General features: G+C 44.5%; 2 protein-coding genes across 3 annotated transcripts; one reads left to right on the plus strand and one right to left on the minus strand.

Moving 5' to 3' along the window:
• The first annotated feature begins 531 nt into the window (after positions 1-531).
• Positions 532-3,524, plus strand: LOC132458150 (protein yippee-like 5). 2 transcript variants are annotated; one of them, XM_060052685.1, is made up of 4 exons: positions 532-719; positions 910-1,029; positions 1,146-1,324; positions 1,957-3,524. In XM_060052685.1, the coding sequence occupies exons 3-4, from the start codon at positions 1,184-1,186 to the stop codon at positions 2,179-2,181; spliced, it is 366 nt and encodes a 121-aa protein (XP_059908668.1). In that variant the 5' UTR covers positions 532-719; positions 910-1,029; positions 1,146-1,183; the 3' UTR covers positions 2,182-3,524. The 2 variants fall into 2 exon arrangements, with proteins under 2 accessions (XP_059908668.1, XP_059908667.1); XM_060052684.1 differs by lacking the exon at positions 910-1,029 and having other exon boundaries at positions 534-719.
• Positions 3,525-5,223: 1,699 nt separating this feature from the next.
• Positions 5,224-14,232, minus strand: lclat1 (lysocardiolipin acyltransferase 1). Its single transcript, XM_060052686.1, has 5 exons — positions 14,056-14,232; positions 13,515-13,713; positions 11,279-11,425; positions 9,161-9,277; positions 5,224-7,761 (listed from the first exon to the last, which is right to left on the minus strand). Exons 1-5 carry the CDS (start codon positions 14,221-14,223, stop codon positions 7,235-7,237), a joined length of 1,158 nt encoding a protein of 385 aa, XP_059908669.1. The 5' UTR covers positions 14,224-14,232; the 3' UTR covers positions 5,224-7,234.
• Between the last annotated feature and the right edge of the window lie 5,870 nt (positions 14,233-20,102).

Consider the following 20,102-nt stretch of genomic DNA (forward strand, 5'->3'; position numbering starts at 1 on the left):
ATTTGATGGTCATATTAAAGTGCTGAGACAGCCGGCAGCCACAGATTTTCTGTGTCTTCTTCGAGGAAAGAATTAACCAAGGTTGAACCTAGATGAGATACCCTGTGAGTGAGTGACCCTTTGGGGTTAACAGAATGAGTTGCAATGGGTGAACAACGATTCGTTTTATCTTGGTAATTCCGGTTTCGGTTGAACTCTGACAACAATTTAAATAAGCCCCAATAAAGTAAAGGGGCCAGGGAAAAGGATGTAGGGGTCCTAAATTCCAAGCCAACAGGTTATTGGTGCGATATGGCAGTCTAATTGCAGGCATCCTAGATTATCAATTCGCTTTAGGTTACTTTGGTTTAAACGTCTGCTGGATGACTCATTCTGAAACAAATAGGCCTATTTTGGTTTTGGTGCTAAAGGCAAACATACATTAAACATACATTACCAGATCATGGAAACGATGATAAACTCTATGTGACAGTTTCTATGGCTCGGTGCTGCCGCCTTGCGGACAAAGGGAAAACTGTCGCAGTGTTGACGTCATGACCGGATGTTGATAGTAGCAGTGAGCTGCACGACGCAAGCAGGAACAGCTGGAAAAGAACAACAAAGCCACGACCAACGACGACGATCCCCACAACGGCGCAGTGACACGAAAATATAACAACTTTATTGTTGACATCGTTTCAGGCAAAACAAGTATTAGACTCGGGAAGTCATTCGACAAGGTAGGGAACCGTTCTCCGGGGATTACCGATCGTTGGGGGTTGTTGTCTTCTTGTCAGTAGCTGTAGCCATCCAGTTAGCGGAAGAGCTCGTCATGATAATGAGATCACTACGATTCATAAACTACCACGCAAAAGCATAAAAAACCAAAGTACAACCTAGCAAACTATCCTGGTATTGTATTTTTAACAGTACCCAACGCCTTCTAAGTTTCTACAAGTGTGTGCCATTGGAACTCCATGTATTCTCAAACAAAACAAAACGACACAGCTGCCATCTACTGTCAAGTATTTTCATGACAAGTATTTTTGAGTGGGTACCTTGTTCCTAGTTGAAAAGACAGATGTAGCCCTACTGTTTTGAATTCTTCTTATTGAAGACTAATATTGTTTGCGTGTTGTTGTTTTTTTACTAACTGCATTTTAAAGCAATAAATAGAGTGAGACCCACTCAAGCGGACAGGACAATGGGGCGCATCTTCCTCGACCACATCGGTGGAACACGCCTCTTCTCCTGTGCCAACTGTGACACCATCCTCACCAATCGATCGGAGCTCATCTCCACACGCTTCACCGGGGCCACCGGCAGAGCCTTCCTCTTTAATAAGGTGCATGGTGGTGGTGTAAACTTAAATAGGGCTTAGAATTGCACATGACCAATGCTTGATTATCACTTAAATATTATTGTTGTAGTCTTACTTAACTTAATCAATTTCAGTTTCTGTCTCATTTCCTAAACTTGTCCGAATGAAGGTCAAAGGTGTTCCTTCATATTTTGATTGGATGGTACAAGTAATTACATATGCTAGCCAGCTGTGTTTGGACTAGTCAACTAGGAACTATATCAAGCCTCATATTATATGATGGCTGGAATTCCTAGCCTTCCAAGACAGCCAGCCTTTGTCAGACGCAAGCAAAATCGGCAGTAGGGGGCAGCATAGTATAGTTTTTATGGTATTGGACTCCCATCAAAAAGGTTCTTGGTTGGATCTCAATGGTCAACAGCCTAATCTCTACCTGCTCAATGACCTGTATGATGTATCGGAATTCGGTGTAAAATGCTTTGAATAAAAGCATCTGCTAAAATAAACAATACACAGAGGAAGTCAGGGAATAGCGGCGGCGGGAGAGGAAGTTACACAAGTGACAACCTCTCTTTGTTTAATTCACGGTGTCTTTAACACATAATCATCAATAACTGTCCAGCCATGCATTTCCACTGCTCTCCTTACACCTGCAGGTGGTGAACCTGCAGTACAGCGAGGTGCAGGACCGAGTCATGCTCACGGGCAGGCACATGGTGAGGGACGTGAGCTGCAAGAACTGCAACAGCAAGCTGGGCTGGATCTACGAGTTCGCCACGGAGGACAGCCAGCGCTACAAGGAAGGCCGCGTGATCCTGGAGCGGGCCCTGGTCCGCGAGAGCGAAGGCTTCGAGGAGCATGTCCCGTCTGACAACTCGTGAGGCCCCGCAGCCCTTTGACAGAACGCCGGAGAAGAACTCACTCCTCCTGTTTACCTCCCACCCCTTCTAGCACCACCGTCCTCCCTTTGCCTCCGCGCCCCGAACGTCGCCGTTCTGCAGACTTAGTGGTCGACGATGTCTTGGCGCCACACACACACGCCTCCTCTTCCTCCACCTCTTCTACCCTTGTCTAGGACCGATGACTCCAGCAGAGCGGAACACTGGTTGGCAAGTTACAATTTTCTGAAACTAATTTACGGAGAATACGACTTGTTTTTAAGTGCGCGTCCACACAGAATACCAACACTGCACTATGCACCACATTTGTTACAGTGTACTCAAATGCATGTGTAATTGCAGCCCGATGATGATCCATCTCGTCACGTCAGCACCACCTTTTGGGATAGATAAAGAGATTAAAACAGGAAACTACAAAGTAACTACTCAACAGTGTTAGAGCAAATATCCCATTCTCTTAACACACACACATTTCTGCTATGCGTTGAGAAATGTAATACAGGGTCAGTATCTACAGTCATATCACTTGATAATATAAACAGCCTATTTTCCTCACTTAAAACAGTAATCACTGTATGTGATAAATGCAAGATGCATTGACTGGCTTCACTTGATGAGTTTCATTGTTTATATGGTCAAATGTGTATGTTACTTTGCCCATTCTTGTTTAAACTTCAGACTATTCTGCATGCCAAATTTCAGTTATTGCTGCAGTTCTTCTGTTTGGATTTCTTAGCCACTGTGCGTGTGAGGTGGGAGGAGAAGTCTCTTTGAGGGGCTCTGTCTTTGGGATCATACGCTATTCGGCCACTTTGTCTTGCAGTGTAAGGAGGGAAACAAAATGTATGTTGGGTCTGTTTTTGACAGACCCCCATTCAACGACGTACTGGCTTAAACCAAAACAGCATTAGGCCGTAATATTCAATATGGTTCCCTGGAGAAAACAGAACTGGAGTATTACAAGTCAACTGGCTTTACAACAGATGAGGCTAGGGGAGTAATTACTTGCCTCTCTTGTACAAAAAGTGTCGCAAAATTAAGATTGTTAAAAGAAAAAAAAAAGATTTCCAAGAGGATGGGTGACTTTGTTTGGAACATTTGACAATGTTCAATATATATATTTGAGAGAATTTGTTATAACTTAATTTTTTATAATTTTATTGATATATTGTTGTTGTGTTAGTGTTCGTAGAATGATTATTTTCCAGGATGATTACTGTTTATAATTTAGATTTTATCTAACATTTTCTTGACATTACGATTTTAAGGCTTTTGCAGTAGTTCTGTTGTGATTATTTCAAAATAAAGACATCAGTATTGCTGTGTATAGGCCTTCTCTTTGTTTGAGTAAACCCTGTGTCCTACTGGGTTTGTCTTATTTTGTAAATAAATACATAGGAAATGTATCAAGTTTTTCTAAATAATTGAAAATATCCATAATAATTTCATCCTTATAGTAATATAAGTCGTTTTTTTTTATTATGTAAATACAAATGTTATTACAGATCCAAAATGTTTCGTATTCTTAGATGGCCGCTAGATGGCAGTATGATATTGACGAACGGGATGAGATCTAGGCCTACATACATGTGGAATTATCCTACTCTAAATTGTGCCTCCAAAGCTTTTGCTGAGAAGCATGACTCATTTCAATTATTATGGCTCTTTGCTTTGTATGATCTTTCGTATTCAAGACTTAAAAAAAAGAAAATCCACCATTGTAACATTACATGATTGCGTTGAATACATGGCATGACAAAAGCAATCGGAACGAAGCGCGACACAACTTGCAGTGCAAAATACAACTTGGGAGAAGTAAGTTTGGCGTTTGAAATTGGTTCTTAATAGGCTGTGTCGATGCGTTTCTAATCAATGCAGTGGCAGTGCATGGTGTTATTTATAGTGTTGATGTTATACAGCTGACTTGCGTCTGCCATCTCAGGGGAATAATCAACAAGAGGCTTGCAGTGAAGAACTATTAATGACCTCCGAAGCCCAGCCGTATACCAAAGAGGCTAGTATGCGAAAACAAAAGTAGCCTACTTATGAGTCTACAACAAAACCCTATGTTTCTATTTCAATATGTGATGAATACTCCTCAATTTCGATTGCATAAATAAATAATAAATAATTTAATCTAGTCATTATATTAATAGCCTATGTTCGACCTTCGATTATCAGATACATGGTGATAAAAATTAAAAGAAACAGACCGTCTACCAGATTCACGCTGCCAACATATATCCTGTATCATGGGATATTCTGGGAAAAAACACTTTTCGTATAATTGTATCTATACTTAGCCAATGATTCATACTCCCTTGGAAGCTATTTATAGAGCACCTCTATACCTCAGTGTATTAACCACGTTTAGTGCATGTCATCATTGCACCTCCCCGTTGCCAGGTGTTTTACCTAACGCAAACTTAGGCCACACTACTTACACACAACGATATAGGCTTATTACTTGTCAAATCTCCCCACGTCCACCCCTCTTCTCTCTCTGACACTCCCACAAAATAATGACATCATTCCGTCAGCAGGAGATACAAAATAGCACGCTTTCCATTGACATCATACCATATCCTGTTGCTAGGAAACGGGGAGTCAACACTAGTCGCTATGGGAACCACACTTCACCTTCAAATCTCCTGACCTCTATATCCATCGTGTGTGTGTGTGTGTGTGTGTGTGTGTGTGTGTGTGTGTGTGTGTGTGTGTGTGTGTGTGTGTGTGTGTGTGTGTGTGTGTGTGTGTGTGTGTGTGTGTGTGTGTGTGTGTGTGTGTGTGTCCAGTTAAAAGGGAGCATAAAACTAGGACTTGTTGGGTGTTGTATAACACACATTTAGAGGGCTGTGTCGCGTCACTCCCTGCAGTGTGCGTCACGCTGCAGGCTGCTACGTGACCGCTTCACTTAAAGGAACACGGAAATAGATTTTTGTCCATTGAAAAAAAGAAGGATGTGAATTGAGCTCACAAGTGTCATTACAATCAGTAAAATATTACAAGGAACAAACTATAGTGAACAACTATATTCATTTATTTTTTATCCATATACGACAGGTTGATTACGGTGATCAGTGCATTTCATTGAGGCCAGTGGCTGTAAATATGTCATATAAAATTAACATAACAATCAAACAGAGAAAAAAAAATTAAGAAGATACTAGAGATAACCTCCAAAAGAGTTGGCTAGCGGAAACGAATTGTACGGTAAATGACGTACAGACGCGATAATTGTCAAGAGCCTATCACAGTGACGGAAACCAGACTTTAACTATTGAGGTCACGGACTCTGACAAACAAATCAAGACATTTCAGACCGTTCTCCGGCATGTAAAAAATACATTTATACAACAGATTGATAGCCTAACCTGCAGCCACCGAGACAGTCAGTAGAGTGGTTCTACATTGCACAGTGTCATGATAGTCTAAAGTTCATTGCCCATGTGGCGAATCCTCCTCAAATTGGAGTCTGGCATGCTGTCTCTTGGTACTCAAAGAGTGTCCAGACCTGACTGGAATCCCCGCTTCCCCTCACCCCCCCACCCCAACTAATGTTTCGATTCCGGTCCTTTTTTGGCACAATTGAGCGAGCGAGTACCTCTCCAGCTGTCAGTGGCTAATTGAGTTTAGCACACGCATGCGTCGATGCCAGCTCCCCCGCCCGAGGGGCGCACAGAGAGGTGGGCCTTACCCAGGTTTTTTGGGATTAGGTATCCCATCGCAGGGGGAACAGTTTTCCACTCCAAGTCTGGTCTGGTGCCCTTTTCCGTGGCACCCTGTGTGCAGCCGTGGGGGGGATGATGCCCCAGGCCACACTGACAACCAGGTCCTGCCTTTACAAGGCATCCCCTGGTTCACCCCAGAACGAAAACGGAACAGAAATGAGAGAGGAAGGTCATTGGCCGCCACTCTTTCGCAGAGGTTAAAAAAATGACACACAGTGAGATCTTGGCCCTTGGCAACTGAGAGGACAGCTATGGATGGCAATGTTGATTTTACAGTTAGCGTTTGGCTTTTATGATTAAAAGCTACTCAAGCAAGCATGCAAAGACACTCATTGTTTTCTCACGGCTAAACAGCGGTAAACATGTGACAAATCCAAAGCATGACATCCAACCCTTTATACATTTAAAATGTATAAGCCAGACTGGACTGAAAGGGATTTTTAACAGCATTTAAATGCAATCAAGTTAAGCTATGGCTGTATGCTTATTGATTCTGATTCTAATGGCGTTCTTTTTGAGTGTTTTCTTCAGAAAGCCACTCTCTTGGCGTAAAATCTGATCTATATGGACTACAAATATGGACTCAAATAGATAAAAAAAATGAAAAAGAATAAAATGTCCACATGGCACTTATCATGTGAGCTGTACTATGGCTGTGTTCCTTCACCTGAATGACACATGAAACCAACAAGATAAATAAACCCTAAAACCAATCAAATTAAAACAAAGTCATTGCTAGACTATTACGATAACAAACAAGTAACGTCTGGTACACTATAAAACTGGACACCAGGATTCTGGATGATCACTGATCACAAACTAGATCTATAAAAGCATTAATTAAGGAACTGTATTGGACATGGTAGGAGATCCTATGATTGTACTCCACAGAGTTAACAGCCGGGAACTAGATGGACGGAACGAGATAATGTTACAAAGCAAGTTCACTGGTGGCTCACTGGTGGTTTCCAAGGAACGTCTGTCCTTGCTATATTTCTTTCTTCCGTGGTTTTCCTTCCGCGTCCCACAGTACGCTAAAAAGCGTACCCCTTTGTCCAAGCCATGCACACCGCCCCCATTGTAGCCGCGCCTTCCCCCTCGCTCTCTTGAAGCAGAGGAGGACCGGAGGGCCTCACGCCGGGGTCCGCGAGACCAAGGGGTTCTGAGTCCGGCCGAGGGCAAGCAACTCAACCTCAGCCCGACCCCGGCCCCCCCCTGGGCTAAGGACGGTTGAGCGGCGACGAGACACCTCCCTGTCGGCGCCGCCTCTTCATCCATCCGCCCTCTTGCATCCGTTCGTCTTATCACTGCGTCTTGCCGTCCAAGACCTTTGCCCCCCTTCGCCCCGCCCCACCAGCCAGGTTCTTCCAGTAGCGGTGGCAGGCCAGCTCCAGCAGCTCCAGGCCTCCGATCACCTTCTGCTGGACCAGGAACACGCCGACCATGGCCAGGCAGTAGAGCCTGACGGGCGCCCACAGCCACAGCGCCGTGAAGCAGAAGGCGATGAAGCCGCTCCAGTAGAGCAGCGAGGCCGCCTTGATCAGCGCCACCCGGAGCTCCGTCTTGCAGGGCGGGACGCGCGCCACGCCCTCCCGGTCGAAGGCCCGCGGCTCCGCCGAGTAGAAGTCCCGCAGGCGGACCTCCTTCTCCGCCCAGCGCTCCTGGCACCAGGCCTGCAGGGAGGCCGCGGCGGGCAGGGAGGCCACGGGGTAGCGGCGCACGTGGAAGTGGATCTCGCGGGGGAAGTGGCCCATGATGAGGTGGCGCTCCGTCTGCGGGATGTTCTTGGGGTAGGCCACGGTGATGTCGTGGATGGCGTCCAGGTTGTCCGCTGAGCGGGCGGGAGGGGGAGAAGGAGAGGGACAGGAGTTCAGATTATTTTAGGGTTGGAGTGGAACACTACTACACTGGGTAACACAAAAAGTTATTCAAATGTATTGATCCAATTCCCTTTGTTTGATTAGTTTTAGTTTTTTAATTCCTAGATCATTAAGGGGCCAAGCATCTTGCTTGGATGATGGACATGGAGGATGGAACCCAGCACCCTTTGCCTAGCCACTACCCCCTCCTACCCTTGACAAAGAAACAACATTCAAATGAACCTCATAATCCTATTCAGACATTTTACACCAAATGTGATGTTTAATTGAGGTGTATATTTAGACCCGACATCACAGCTCACTCTCCGTGCAACATAATTACATCCTCATCCCTCTTTCCCGCTAATAAGCACGGTGTTGGGCACTCCTCAAAGCTCTGAACTCCATTACATACGTACCTCTAATTGAACCAGTGGCTTAGTGCTGCATGATTCCCCCTCCTCCACTGCTCACAACATCGTCCTCCCCACCACAACCAACCCCAGCCTGCCTTACATAACACATATCCCCCTCTACTTACCCTGCACAGCATGATGCCGGGCGGGATGACACCTGCCTGTATTATTAGCCTACGTACAGCTTAGCGCTACCCTGGTATTAATAGAGCAATGAGAGCACCGCACCCGACTGAGACAAAGACCCACAGACAGGACTTGTTAGTGGTGAGGGTGAGACAGACAGCGCGACAGAGAGACAGACAGACAGAGACCTAGCTAAGCCCGGTGACATCAAGGAGACATACACAGAGAGCAAACAGTGAGAGAGATAGGAAGACGGAGACCGAGACAGACAGAGGTAGAGAGTGAGGGAGAGGGAGAGGGAGAGGGAGAGGGAGAGAGAGAGAGAGGGAGAGGGAGAGAGAGAGAGAGAGGCCTAGTCGAGGCCGCTGACACTACTGTGATTCACAGCACCTGCTGGGAAGGGTAAGTGCCGTGCTGGGTGTCCAGAGGGGCCAGAGCGTTGTCTGAGCAGAGGGAAGCGACTGGACGGCTGCCAGGATTAGCTCACAGGGGAAACATGAGACGCTTGCGGGATGCTGTAATGGCTGGCACGGGGATGAAGTAGTTGTCTCGAGGCCTGAGGACTAACAGGTATGATCCACCTCCAATAACGCAACCGCTGGATCCCCTGAGGTCACTGAGGGAGAATGTGTCACTGTCTCCCCCCCGTGCGCAGTAGAGACTCCAGTGTTGATGGAAGCCTTTGGTGTCTTTTCCACCGCAATGGTCAATAGGCACATAATAGTCATGAGCAACTGCTGGAATCGGCTGTTTGACTCTTGACAGATACCGGGTGAATCCGTTTACCCCCCCCGCTCATTTGAAAACGATCTTGGGAGTGACCTCTGACCTTTGCGCAGAGTTTCCACGATGAAGGTGAACCCGGTGGTGCGGGGATGCAGCACATACTCGAACTTGGGAAGGCCGTTCTTCACAGCGAACTCATCGCTCCTCGCTCTGGTGTTCTCTGCGACAGAAACACAAAGTTCAGATTTAACCTTTGATAGCGAGATATGAAACCTACAAAAGGAGAGAACAATGTTCACCGGATCTATGAGTATACTTTTATTCTTAGTGTCGTTCATATTGCTATTCATCAGTAAACTGTATGATCAATCACAAAAAGTACCTTCAATAAAATACCACTCCACTTCATAAAAATGATAAAAAAAAAAGTCATTCTTAAAATAAACGAATAACCAAGACTTGTAATTTATAATCACACAGCAGCCCGATGGAATGGCCTTCACAGAGTCCTAGCAGAGGACTCTGAGTCCACAGAGTCCAGGCCAGTACAGGACGTTTTACATCCAGAATAGCCACAAAGTGTCTGTATACACATGGTGGCCGCACTGCTTGGTTTTCACCTCAACCACCATGGACATCCTATTATTCATATTATGTAACGGGCGTCTGCAACGTGAAGGGCATGTCGGGTTGAACTTGTCACTCGCACATAAGTGCCCACCCAAACCCATATGGTGTTCTTAAATTGAATTACATCGACTCCAACTGAGGCAATGGGAAATTTGTGAAGGGGCTTACGTGCACCCTTGAGACTTAAGTGTGTGTGTGTGTGTGTAAGCCATCACATGATAAGGTAGGGCCAGTGTGAAGGTGAATGAAGCTCAAATGTTTAGGGAAGGTTGAACAAACAAACCATCACAAACCGTGACTGAGACAGAGACACAGACTGACCCTAACCCCTAACACAGTGAAGGAAAACAGAGCTGGATGGCTATAAGGGGCCAAAACCCTCAAAGCCCAACATGACATAACGTCCGAAGCCCGATTGGTCATCTCCAACGTCACAGGGGGACTGAGTCTCGACCCAGGCTCTAACCACTTGGGATCATCGATTGGCTTAGCCAGGGATCTGAGAGGCTTTCACATGCGGTACCGTTGTTATTTTGCTGGGGAAAAAAATGAAAGAAAATCTCATACAAATGAGAGAAGCATGTATGTGGTAAAAAGGGATTTAGCTGTGGTCTTATCACTCCTGAAATGGCCTTTGCACAACATGCTATTGCGATGACCTAGGGGAGGTGTCAAAATAAGAGCCTTAGCTCAGGCACACTGTGTCACATGAAGGGCTGAGAGACTTATTTAGAAAAAAAACTAAGCAGGGCGAAACAAAATGCATACAAAACAACAATAAGACCCTTATTGTTTAAAGTTAAAAGAAGCCAATAGAAAATGCATACTAAACAAAACCCTGTTTAAACCATTTTTTTTTATAGACACCCAACACTTATTTTGAAAAACCAAAACAAGACTAAACTAAATGCACACAAAACCAAAACCGGTTTATTTGTATTTTAAAAACATAAATGCTGGGTTTCCCATGGCTAACCCATGTATTCAGGCAGACGGTAGAAGGCAGACAAACAACATCTTCTGGACGGCATTAGAAAAACAGTCCGACCGAATTGCAGGATTTCAAAAATAAACATAATTGATGAAAGATTGCTATGGTGATATATTTTGTTTACAAAGAATGGATCAAATATATAAATACGATTAATTTGAGTCTTATATTATGTAATTGCTCTATGAAAAAAGAAACTATGAAATTCAGCTTTCTCTTAATATTCTATTGCAAATATTTATTTTAATTAAATCGAAAATATCGGGTCATAAATAAAAAAACAACAGTTTCTCATTGTCCATATCACCCCCGTTGTCTCCCTAGGAGGGAGCTTGGTCCCGCGGGGGTTATAAATCCATCGCAGAGGACAGCAAAAAGTGCAACATGTTAACTTTGGGTGGCACTGTCGTCTACCGTTACAGTTGCTGGTACTTTCTGTCAGCCTCTCCTTATATTACCTCCTGCTCTTCCCCACTACACTGATATCCTGTTTGCAGTCTACCCGAATCCATGTGAATGCAGGATAAGACGCTTATTTGGAAAAACACAAAAACAAGACAATACAAAATGAATCCTAAAAAAAAAAGAAAAAAACGTTACCGGTAAGATCAGTGCCTTCGGGGAAGAGCAGCAGCTGCAGAGGCTCTCTGATGTCACAGAAGTATCCCAGCATGCTCTCCATGTGCTTGCGGTCGTCCTCCCAGCGGCGCTGGATGAACACAAAGCACGCCATCTGCATCGCCCATCCTGCAGGATAAGTATAGAGCACCTTGAGCAAAGGGGGACAGTGGAAGTAGACGGACTCCCGACTGCCTCTGAGTGTTTTTTGGTGCAGTAGAAAACGCTATGAGCCTGTCTGTGCTAATAAGGAAAAGGACAAGTTTGGTTTGACATAATTTCAAGCTTTGGCTGTTCCAAACGCATAGCTGAATATTCAGTAAAGCAAAAATCCATTCATACACTGCCTGTATATGTAGCAGGCGGAGAACAGTGCTGCAGAATCCAGTAATCATCAACCTATCATTTTCTAAAGTGGTTAAATTGGATCAAATGATGGGAGTGTGTGTGTATGATGGCTGCTTTAAGCAGCCTGGACTCTGGGGCTGGGTGAGGCTGCACTCCAGTTGTGCTCAGGTAAAACTAGCCAAGATCACCACACACATTCAGAGATAGCGCTCCTCCATGGCAACATGGCCACCCAAAATTGGGTGGCCATGTTGTAATACTCAACAACAACATGGCCATGTTGTTGTTGTGTATGAGAATTATTAGCCATGGCGTTACACTATAAGGCAAAGCCTTCAGCCTCTTCCTGCCCTAAACTCTCGTGATTATAGCTGCCTTTAAAAATCAACTGTCGGTCGACCTTTATTGAATTCAGAGATGAGCTCTGGAATACGGCTGAAGAGATTTGTGGAACGAGATTAAGTTAGTGCCCTAATCAGCAAGCTCACGTTTCAAGAAAGTAAGCTACACGCAATGCCTGCCTAATTCGAAGTACCCATCATCATGACAGCATGACTGGGTCAAATCAGTGCATAAGTTATTGACTTGAATCCGTGCATTTCAACAGACAGTATCGGCAACACTCGACTGTAAATTCATTGCTCTGTAGGCCAGGGCTCAAGACTAACATTTTCTACTGTGGGCTTTGATGCCACAAACTTTTTAATTTGGTTCATTCATATGAACAGATTCACTCAGTTTAGATTTATTTTTTGTTGCATAGGGGACCTTTTCTATTTTTAACCAGCAGCACATCGACATCTCTTTCCTCATGAACCAACTCATCGCTCTCCTCCTCCTATATTAAATACTTGGTAATGATAAGAGGCCGCTAATTGGGGGATATACTCCAATTAAGATATTTTCTGGCTATCCGTTATCAAGAACAATGCATTTCTTACCATGCTCTTGGACAGCGCTGGTGAAACTGCGCTGAAACTTCGCCCAATGTACAAAAAAATAACTTTTTCCCTTTTTTTGATCAAAAACAGCGTGTCTTCATTTAAAGTTAAGTGGGTCTTGTTTCCAAATACAGCACTCACACCTGCGCCGCGATACACTCTACACTAGAACTTCCAGCACTTGACAAAACCTTGGCAGTTGGCATGCATCGCCATCCATTACCACTCACTTGATTATACACAGAACAAGACCTAAATGGGATCCTCCGACGTGTGCAGTCCTTCTACTGGGCGGTGCTGATGGACAGGGCGCTGCGGTGCTCGTCTGTTGTGCGCCACGCTTTACGTTAAAGCTCTGCACAGAGCAGAGTGGGACGCGGACCAAATGTGGATCCCAAAGCCAGTGACGTCCTCCACACAGTACTGACTTGATTTAGTTTTGCTTTTTGAAGCGTTGTTCCAATAAAACTGTGTCCAATTAGACCGTTTCAGAAATCAAATGTCTTTGTCGCAACCCTTTTTTTAAACGTTACATGGAGAACCCTGCAAATATATACTTTTTTTTTTTTTAAATGCCTTTACCTTGCACCACATGATTAAGGGTGGCAGTCTTGAGCCCTAAGGCAAAATATTAGTATTCCAGATCTAGATCCAAGTGAATGACCTAAAACCTGCAAATTCAGCATAGAAAGTGAGAGGTTGGCATATCTTTGTTAGCCTGATGGTGAAACCATCCTGATCTCACGTTCCCATTCTGTAAACTCAAAACTTGAATACCTGGATGTTCTCCCAAGGCCAACTCAAATCATGTTTTTTTGGATCAGGGGGGGGGGGGGGACCAAACCCCTGCTGCTATTGACCAAAGCCAATGGGAACTACAGTATATTTAAACGTCATTCTACCACTACATCCAGCAGGGCACCACCCACCAAAGCCAGGCACAGCCTTGAGGACTGCCTTGAGGCAGATCTTCTCCATCCGCAGGTAGCTGTAGCGCAGCAGGCAGCACCACAGGAACATCCAGTCCAGGCGCGTGCGGTGGTTCATGACGATGACGCTGCGCTCGCCCGGGACGAAGCCGTCGCCCGTTATGACCACCTTCACGCCAAACACCAGCTCCAGCAGAGACTGGAGACCGGGGGCCAGAGAGGGGAGCGAACACAACGATTGGGACGTGAATGCAGAGAAGAAGAAGTCGGAGCTGGGAGTCAGACTGAGAGGAAACTAAATCATGTTGAACAAGACTGTATGCCAATAGTTCATAGTATCAGTCAGTCAGTTTGGATAGTTATGCTTAAATGGGGGAGGAAGATAGGTGGAAGAAATGGGCCAGGTTGGAAGAGTAGCTGGGTTCAATATCGTATGTCTACAGCCTATATTGAATGATGCTTGAATAATAATCAGTAAATGAGGAGAGGGGAAGGGCACACTTTTCTTGTGTGACGTAACCAATACATTGTTGTCGCTCACCACAGGCAGTGTGAGCCAGGTGGCTACGATGCGGTCAGTGATCCAGCGGTACCAGGCCGGAGACACCAGCATGAGGGGCAGGAAGGGGCCCAGCATGAACACACTCCCGAAGAAACTGCCCAAGAAGAGGGTCACCACAAAGTACAGGCCCCTCACAGACACCGCCATACCTGAGGAGACCAGAGAGAGAGAGAGAGAGAGAGAGAGAGAGAGAAACCGGTAAAAAAAAGAAAGCAAGTGGGTTGAATACCCAGCAAGGGAAGTATAGATGCAATCAATCACTGTAATGCATGGCTATCCGGATAAAAGCATCCACCGCCCTCTGGCTTGAGTTTCATAGTTTAAAGGAGCCCAAATCAGACTTGCAGGAAGCTATTCTAGGTATTGAATAACGATAGGGTTATTGGGTGGAGGATGGGTGGGGTGGGGTCATGTTTCAATGGGATTCATTCCTAAGTTAGCCCTCAGCTGGTAGGAGCCCCTATTTAACTAACCTATCTAACTGGAGAATAAAAGTTTAACAGCAGCGTTGCTGAGGTGTTTGTGAGGTGAACTATGTGCCGATGTGCGTGTGGCCAAAGTGCGAATGCGTGCGCGCACGGTGCTGATGTCTGCGTGCACGGTGCTGATGTCTGGGTACACGGTGCTGATGTGTGCGTGCACGGTGCTGATGTGTGCGTGCACGGTGCTGATGTGTGCGTGCACGGTGCTGATGTCTGCGTGCACGGTGCTGATGTCTGCGTGCACGGTTCTGATTGGCACAGTGAATTTGCACGATGCTGATTGGCACATTCATGGAGGGAAATTGTTTAACACTATAACATAGAAACAAATCACATGCATGTGGACATTTTCTTGTCAACACTATTGCAAAAGAAATCTCCATTGACAATGCAACAATTTGGGTGCACTTATGATATACATGTTCTCAAATATAATTGTAGGGGCACTCAGTATCATTGTGTTATTAATTAATTAAACAAATGACGAAAAAGGTTGCACGGCTGATGGCTGTGATACTGGTAATTCAGCAGTGGCAGTGCACCAGTATGCATGTAGGGGAAACAATGGTTACGTATACATCCGAAACATTTTCCCCACAAACAGTGGAAAATACGAGGCAGACATTCCCCGGTTTGGAATAGGGGAACAATTTCTGACTGTGGGTTACTCATTGTGGGCTACGTTATGATTCACAGAAGCACTCTATCCAACATTTTTCAGCTAATCTGCACACTATTTTGCTGTTGTTTAATTTGACTCCTGAATGTTTAGTAGAAGCAGTGGTTTCAGAGTTGTATAAACTAGAGAGCAAAACAAGAGAAACGTGAATATTGCCCCCGAGGAGGAACAGGATGTAAACACATACTGGTTAAACACGCTAGTTCCTGTAGCTACAGCATACCCAAGAGATACCGTATGCACAGCCCTATGGGCAAGGCAAACACCCTCCGTAACCTTGTATGACCCTTGGTTAGCAGTAGATAATGATGGATATCCAGAAGTGAGGATCTGATTTGGCCTTGGCCGCTTATGCGGGAATACTGCACTACAATCATCGACCAGGGAACCAGGACGTCTGGCAGGTGTGTTTTATTGCCTCACAAGACCCCTGATACAAAACGTTTTAACCTCCATGGCCCTTATTGACCTAGGGCCAATCTTGGTTCTGGGTGGGACTGGGGGGGGGAACCGAATGTGGAATTCCATCTTTAGTTCCACCATCAGCTAGGTGAATAAGGCCCATGAGTGCTGTGATTGCACAGGCCTGCAGTTCCCCTCTAAGTTCCTCCCTCGCTGACGCCTGGCAAACCCAGCAACCATGACACAGCAGGTCCCAGGTCAGCACACAAACAGGCTGAAGGTGCATTTCATTCTTGTGTGTGTGTGTGTGTGTGTGTGTGTGTGTGTGTGTGTGTGTGTGTGTGTGTGTGTGTGTGTGTGTGTGTGTGTGTGTGTGTGTGTGTATAGAGCACTTACACATAAGCAATAGGGGTCTAAGGGCTGTTGGTTTTTAACAACGGAAAATATGAGACACGCAAGCGGAGAGCAGGAAGCTGGCTCAGCGCTATTGTCACAATTATGCCGTGTGCGGAGAACACACCCTTGGGTGCCCTGGGTGGAACAAAATGGGAGAGGGCAATTTGACGTATAACAAACCGACACACCTAGGGAGTGAGCTCGCGAATGGAAATCATGGGCTATTAAGGGGGCAATTTCTAAGAGTTCACACACAACATGTTATTTTCCCAGTCTGTGCCCACGAGGGCTTGGACTCAACAAGGCAGTCGGAATATTTAGACTGCTCCATTCAGAGCAGAGCGGCAGGTCGTTTCCTCTCGCCGGGCCACAAACAAAGCCACTTGTCGGGATGATTTATTAAGAAATGAAATGGCCAGGGTTGAACGTTTAATCACTTGGGCGATTTTTCTGAAAGCACTTCCACAAACATGAATGTAATGCATAAGACACTTCTCAGTGCTCACAAAGAATTCTTCTGGAATTTTTCTGGCTAGCATCTTGCATTCCTTCCTTTGAGCTGAGCCGGGAGCCAGAGATTTCAACAGAGTTAGCTCGCCGCATGCTAACCAGTGCTTATGGGATGTGGATATGGGTCTAGATGCCCTCCTTATTTATCTCTCTCTAACCAACATACAGGGCCATTGCTATTCCAATGTTGGCGTGAATCATAAAGGTACACTGTTTGGCAAACCTTTTTGTCAATGTTTGTATAAAGTTATGTGGCATTTTCTCAAACAATCACGGTGGCCGCCACTAATATGACACGCGCTTCATTGCTCTGATTGGTTGCAGGTCTATCCTAAAGGTCCAGAGACATTTTGATCTGCGCCCGTTGAACACACTTCTTGGAAATCGGATATGAACAGAGAGGATTCAAACTAATACGCATATGGATATTCGTCAGGTGGTGTCAGGCTACAGTTTTGCCTCTCCACCTGCCTGGACTTGCAACAGGCACATCATAGTCTAGAATCACCGTTCTTTCATAAAGGCATACCATATGGGAACATTTTTCCAAATGACTTATTTGCCTGTAGTATATTTAGGCTTGACAAGCACTGAGATAAATTCAAAAAGTCGATTTCTAACCTCTGTATCAGCCAAAAACTGACCCTTTGGGAAGAATGACAACTTTGTATTTGTATCAAGGATGTGGCGCGACAGAAAAACTGAAAAAACAACTTTGTAAGTGATCCAGGGGTGATCATCCTTGCGGAAGCAAAATAAACTATCTCAAACTCAAACTGCTGTCCCCCAGCCACCATATGCTAATGTACTTGTGTATATTTATCTGCAACTTCCACACTATAGAAACTGCTCTATCCAACCATAGATTACCTGAATACAATATAGTATACATGCAATCTTTCAAGAGGCAGTGACAAGCTCTGCTACCAAACTACCTACTGTAATACATTAACCATAGCACTTATCTGCCAATATTACTTTGAACCAGAGTGTTATTCATTCATCATCCATCACTGAAATCCCAAAAGGTCTCACTGTCTTGAGTATTACAGCTTGCCAACAAGCTAGGCGTTGCCAAGGTGCAAGTGGCTGTTAGTACAAATGATGATTAATGTTTGTGCTAACAAATTCATACATTTAGATACGTTCATACATTCAGACTACGTGTTCCAAAATAAATAATTATTCTTTATCAAATGGGTGCATTTAGAAGGAAACATGTTAGCATTTATTCAATATAATAAACGACAAAATAACACATGGTCTAACACATTTACGTGCATCGGATCTTAATCACAGTTTTCGTTGAATATTGTTTTTTGTCATCGTCCTATTTGACATATAATAATGATACGTAGTCAGATAGTCTTTAAAATAAACCTTAGTATCCAATCTGAGACCATGGCATTAATAATAACAACAACATGCATAATGATAATAACAATAACAAAAGATAATCTGGGACGTGTATCAGGGCTTGGTTACTACATTATAAATGCTTTAGGACCAAGCCATAACAAGCTTCAAGCGATCAAAACCCAAATATGTCCAAAAAGGAGAGCAAATGACAGCTTCTGGATGCAATGCAACTACATGACACATGCTACCATCGTAGTTTATAGCGTCGCTACTATTAAAGGTGAAGCTATGCTTGAACAGACTCCTTTGGATAGCGTTAGTACATACATATAAATGCAAAATACACAATTACAAGTGCCGATCTTACCCACCTTTAGATGTTGTTTTTTATTTCCTCTTAGAAGTAAAGTGAGCAGCTTGGCTCAAACAGCTAGTTAGCTGTTAGCTCGTAGAGGTGCGCGGCCAGCATGTCAAAATCTCAGTTTCCATATGTTACCATGTGTATCTGCAAAAGCTACTTTCACCGATCACTTGAAAATCACACCGGTGTATTTACACTTCGAAAAGTGTTCAGATACATGCTTATTCATAGTCAGATTGTGTTGACAGTGCATCCCCCCATGAATGCATCAGAAACGTAGCCATACTATTTAGCTCAATCGACCTCTCAACTTTTAACTCTAGCTATGTAGTTGCGGCTAGATGCATACAGAGGGCGCTGTTCAGGTAGACATACACTGAGCAGCACTGCAGCCATGGACTGCAGTACAATCTGCGTCGCCTGTTTGCTTTTTAAATCACTGACAGTCAACAACATAACAAGACTTTATGTTATGTAATGTTAGCAATATGTCCGAATTTTTGTCGTAATTATATGAAATATGTATTAATGACAGATAACGACCGTGGCCCTGCCATGTAGTCCTTGTAAAGCTGTGTAAATCGTATCTTTCGTTGCCATGGTTTATTATACAGACAGTGAATGATCTCTCTACCTTTTAACTCAGCATTCATGATGTGCCTGAGATTGTGTACTCATATGTCTTTACATGTGTGCGCGTGCGTGTGTGAGTGAGCGTGCATGTGTGTGTTGCATACGTATGTCTGTGTGTGTGTGTGTGTGTGTGTGTGTGTGTGTGTGTGTGTGTGTGTGTGTGTGTGTGTGTGTGTGTGTGTGTGTGTGTGAGAGTTGTGACTGAAGTAAGGACAGGGCAAAAAAAGAGAGTGCACTTAGTCAAACTCAAGACTTTTCCATGAGCTGGACTCTGTGGCATGCACTATCTAATGGGCTGAGTGGATGGGCTGTATAGGTTTATCAGTATAAACTGCCAAGGGTCAATACATCACTTAGGAAAAGACGACTTTTTTTGGTGCTTTAGTGCCGTCCAATGACGTGGCAGAGAAACACACCTGGACGCTTTTATATTGTAATATCGGATGTGCTTTTGACTTCCAGATGCAAGTGTTCTCTGACTGCCCTGTATGCTAATGTCCACAATACTGATACAACTTGTTTAACTGGCATCACAATTCACTTGCATTCTTAATCCGTGATCCATTTGACCTCAGGTCAAAACAGTGGAAACTATGCCTATAGGCATATCTATATTTGTATTGTTGTATTTTACAGTGGCTTTAGTTAAATGTATTATACTTCTACACACACCCGCACGCATTCAAGACCCTTGTTCCTTATAATTGACAGTAATGTCAAATGCTAACCACACTAACTCCACTGAGGAGTCGGAGGGGCCAGTTATGTTAAAAGTCAGAACCTTTTTCAAAGTAAGATTTTCTTTCCTTAAGGGAGGTCGAGAGGACCTACATATCAGATTAAAGAGGAGAGATCAAAAAGCAGTTGTAAATGCCATGTACATGCCATTTCACTTATCCTACTCCCTGGGGGAAACAAAAACATTTTTTGGGCCTTTAACACCGTTCTGTGTTTTGATTCCCCCCTCCCCCTCTTCTCTCCCCCAGAAGAGTCTATTGATAGCCCTTTAACTAGGCTTTGTTGAAAATAGAACCCATCTGGTTTGTTGGTTTTAGAAATTCTTGCCTCTTATGGACCCCTGTGCTTCCTTGTAATGGAGAGCAAACTGAAACGAGGAGGAAGGGGTTGGTGGGGGTTCACAGTGGGGACGTGGATTACTTTACTCAAAAGATAAATCTTCTTTTTTCACCTCGGGACTCGACTC

The sequence above is a fragment of the Gadus macrocephalus genome, chromosome 5 (assembly GCF_031168955.1).
Source record: "Gadus macrocephalus chromosome 5, ASM3116895v1".
NCBI lineage: Eukaryota > Metazoa > Chordata > Actinopteri > Gadiformes > Gadidae > Gadus > Gadus macrocephalus.

Coding starts and splice junctions, on each gene's coding strand:
- LOC132458150 (XM_060052685.1), top strand. CDS start 1,184: ATGGGGCGCATCTTCCTCGACCACATCGGTGGAACACGCCTCTTCTCC. Junction 1,325..1,956: donor GAGCCTTCCTCTTTAATAAG/GTGCATGGTGGT, acceptor TTACACCTGCAG/GTGGTGAACCTGCAGTACAG.
- lclat1 (XM_060052686.1), bottom strand. CDS start 14,223: ATGGCGGTGTCTGTGAGGGGCCTGTACTTTGTGGTGACCCTCTTCTTG. Junction 13,714..14,055: donor CCTGGCTCACACTGCCTGTG/GTGAGCGACAAC, acceptor CCCGGTCTCCAG/TCTCTGCTGGAGCTGGTGTT. Junction 11,426..13,514: donor CAAGGCTGTGCCTGGCTTTG/GTGGGTGGTGCC, acceptor CTTATCCTGCAG/GATGGGCGATGCAGATGGCG.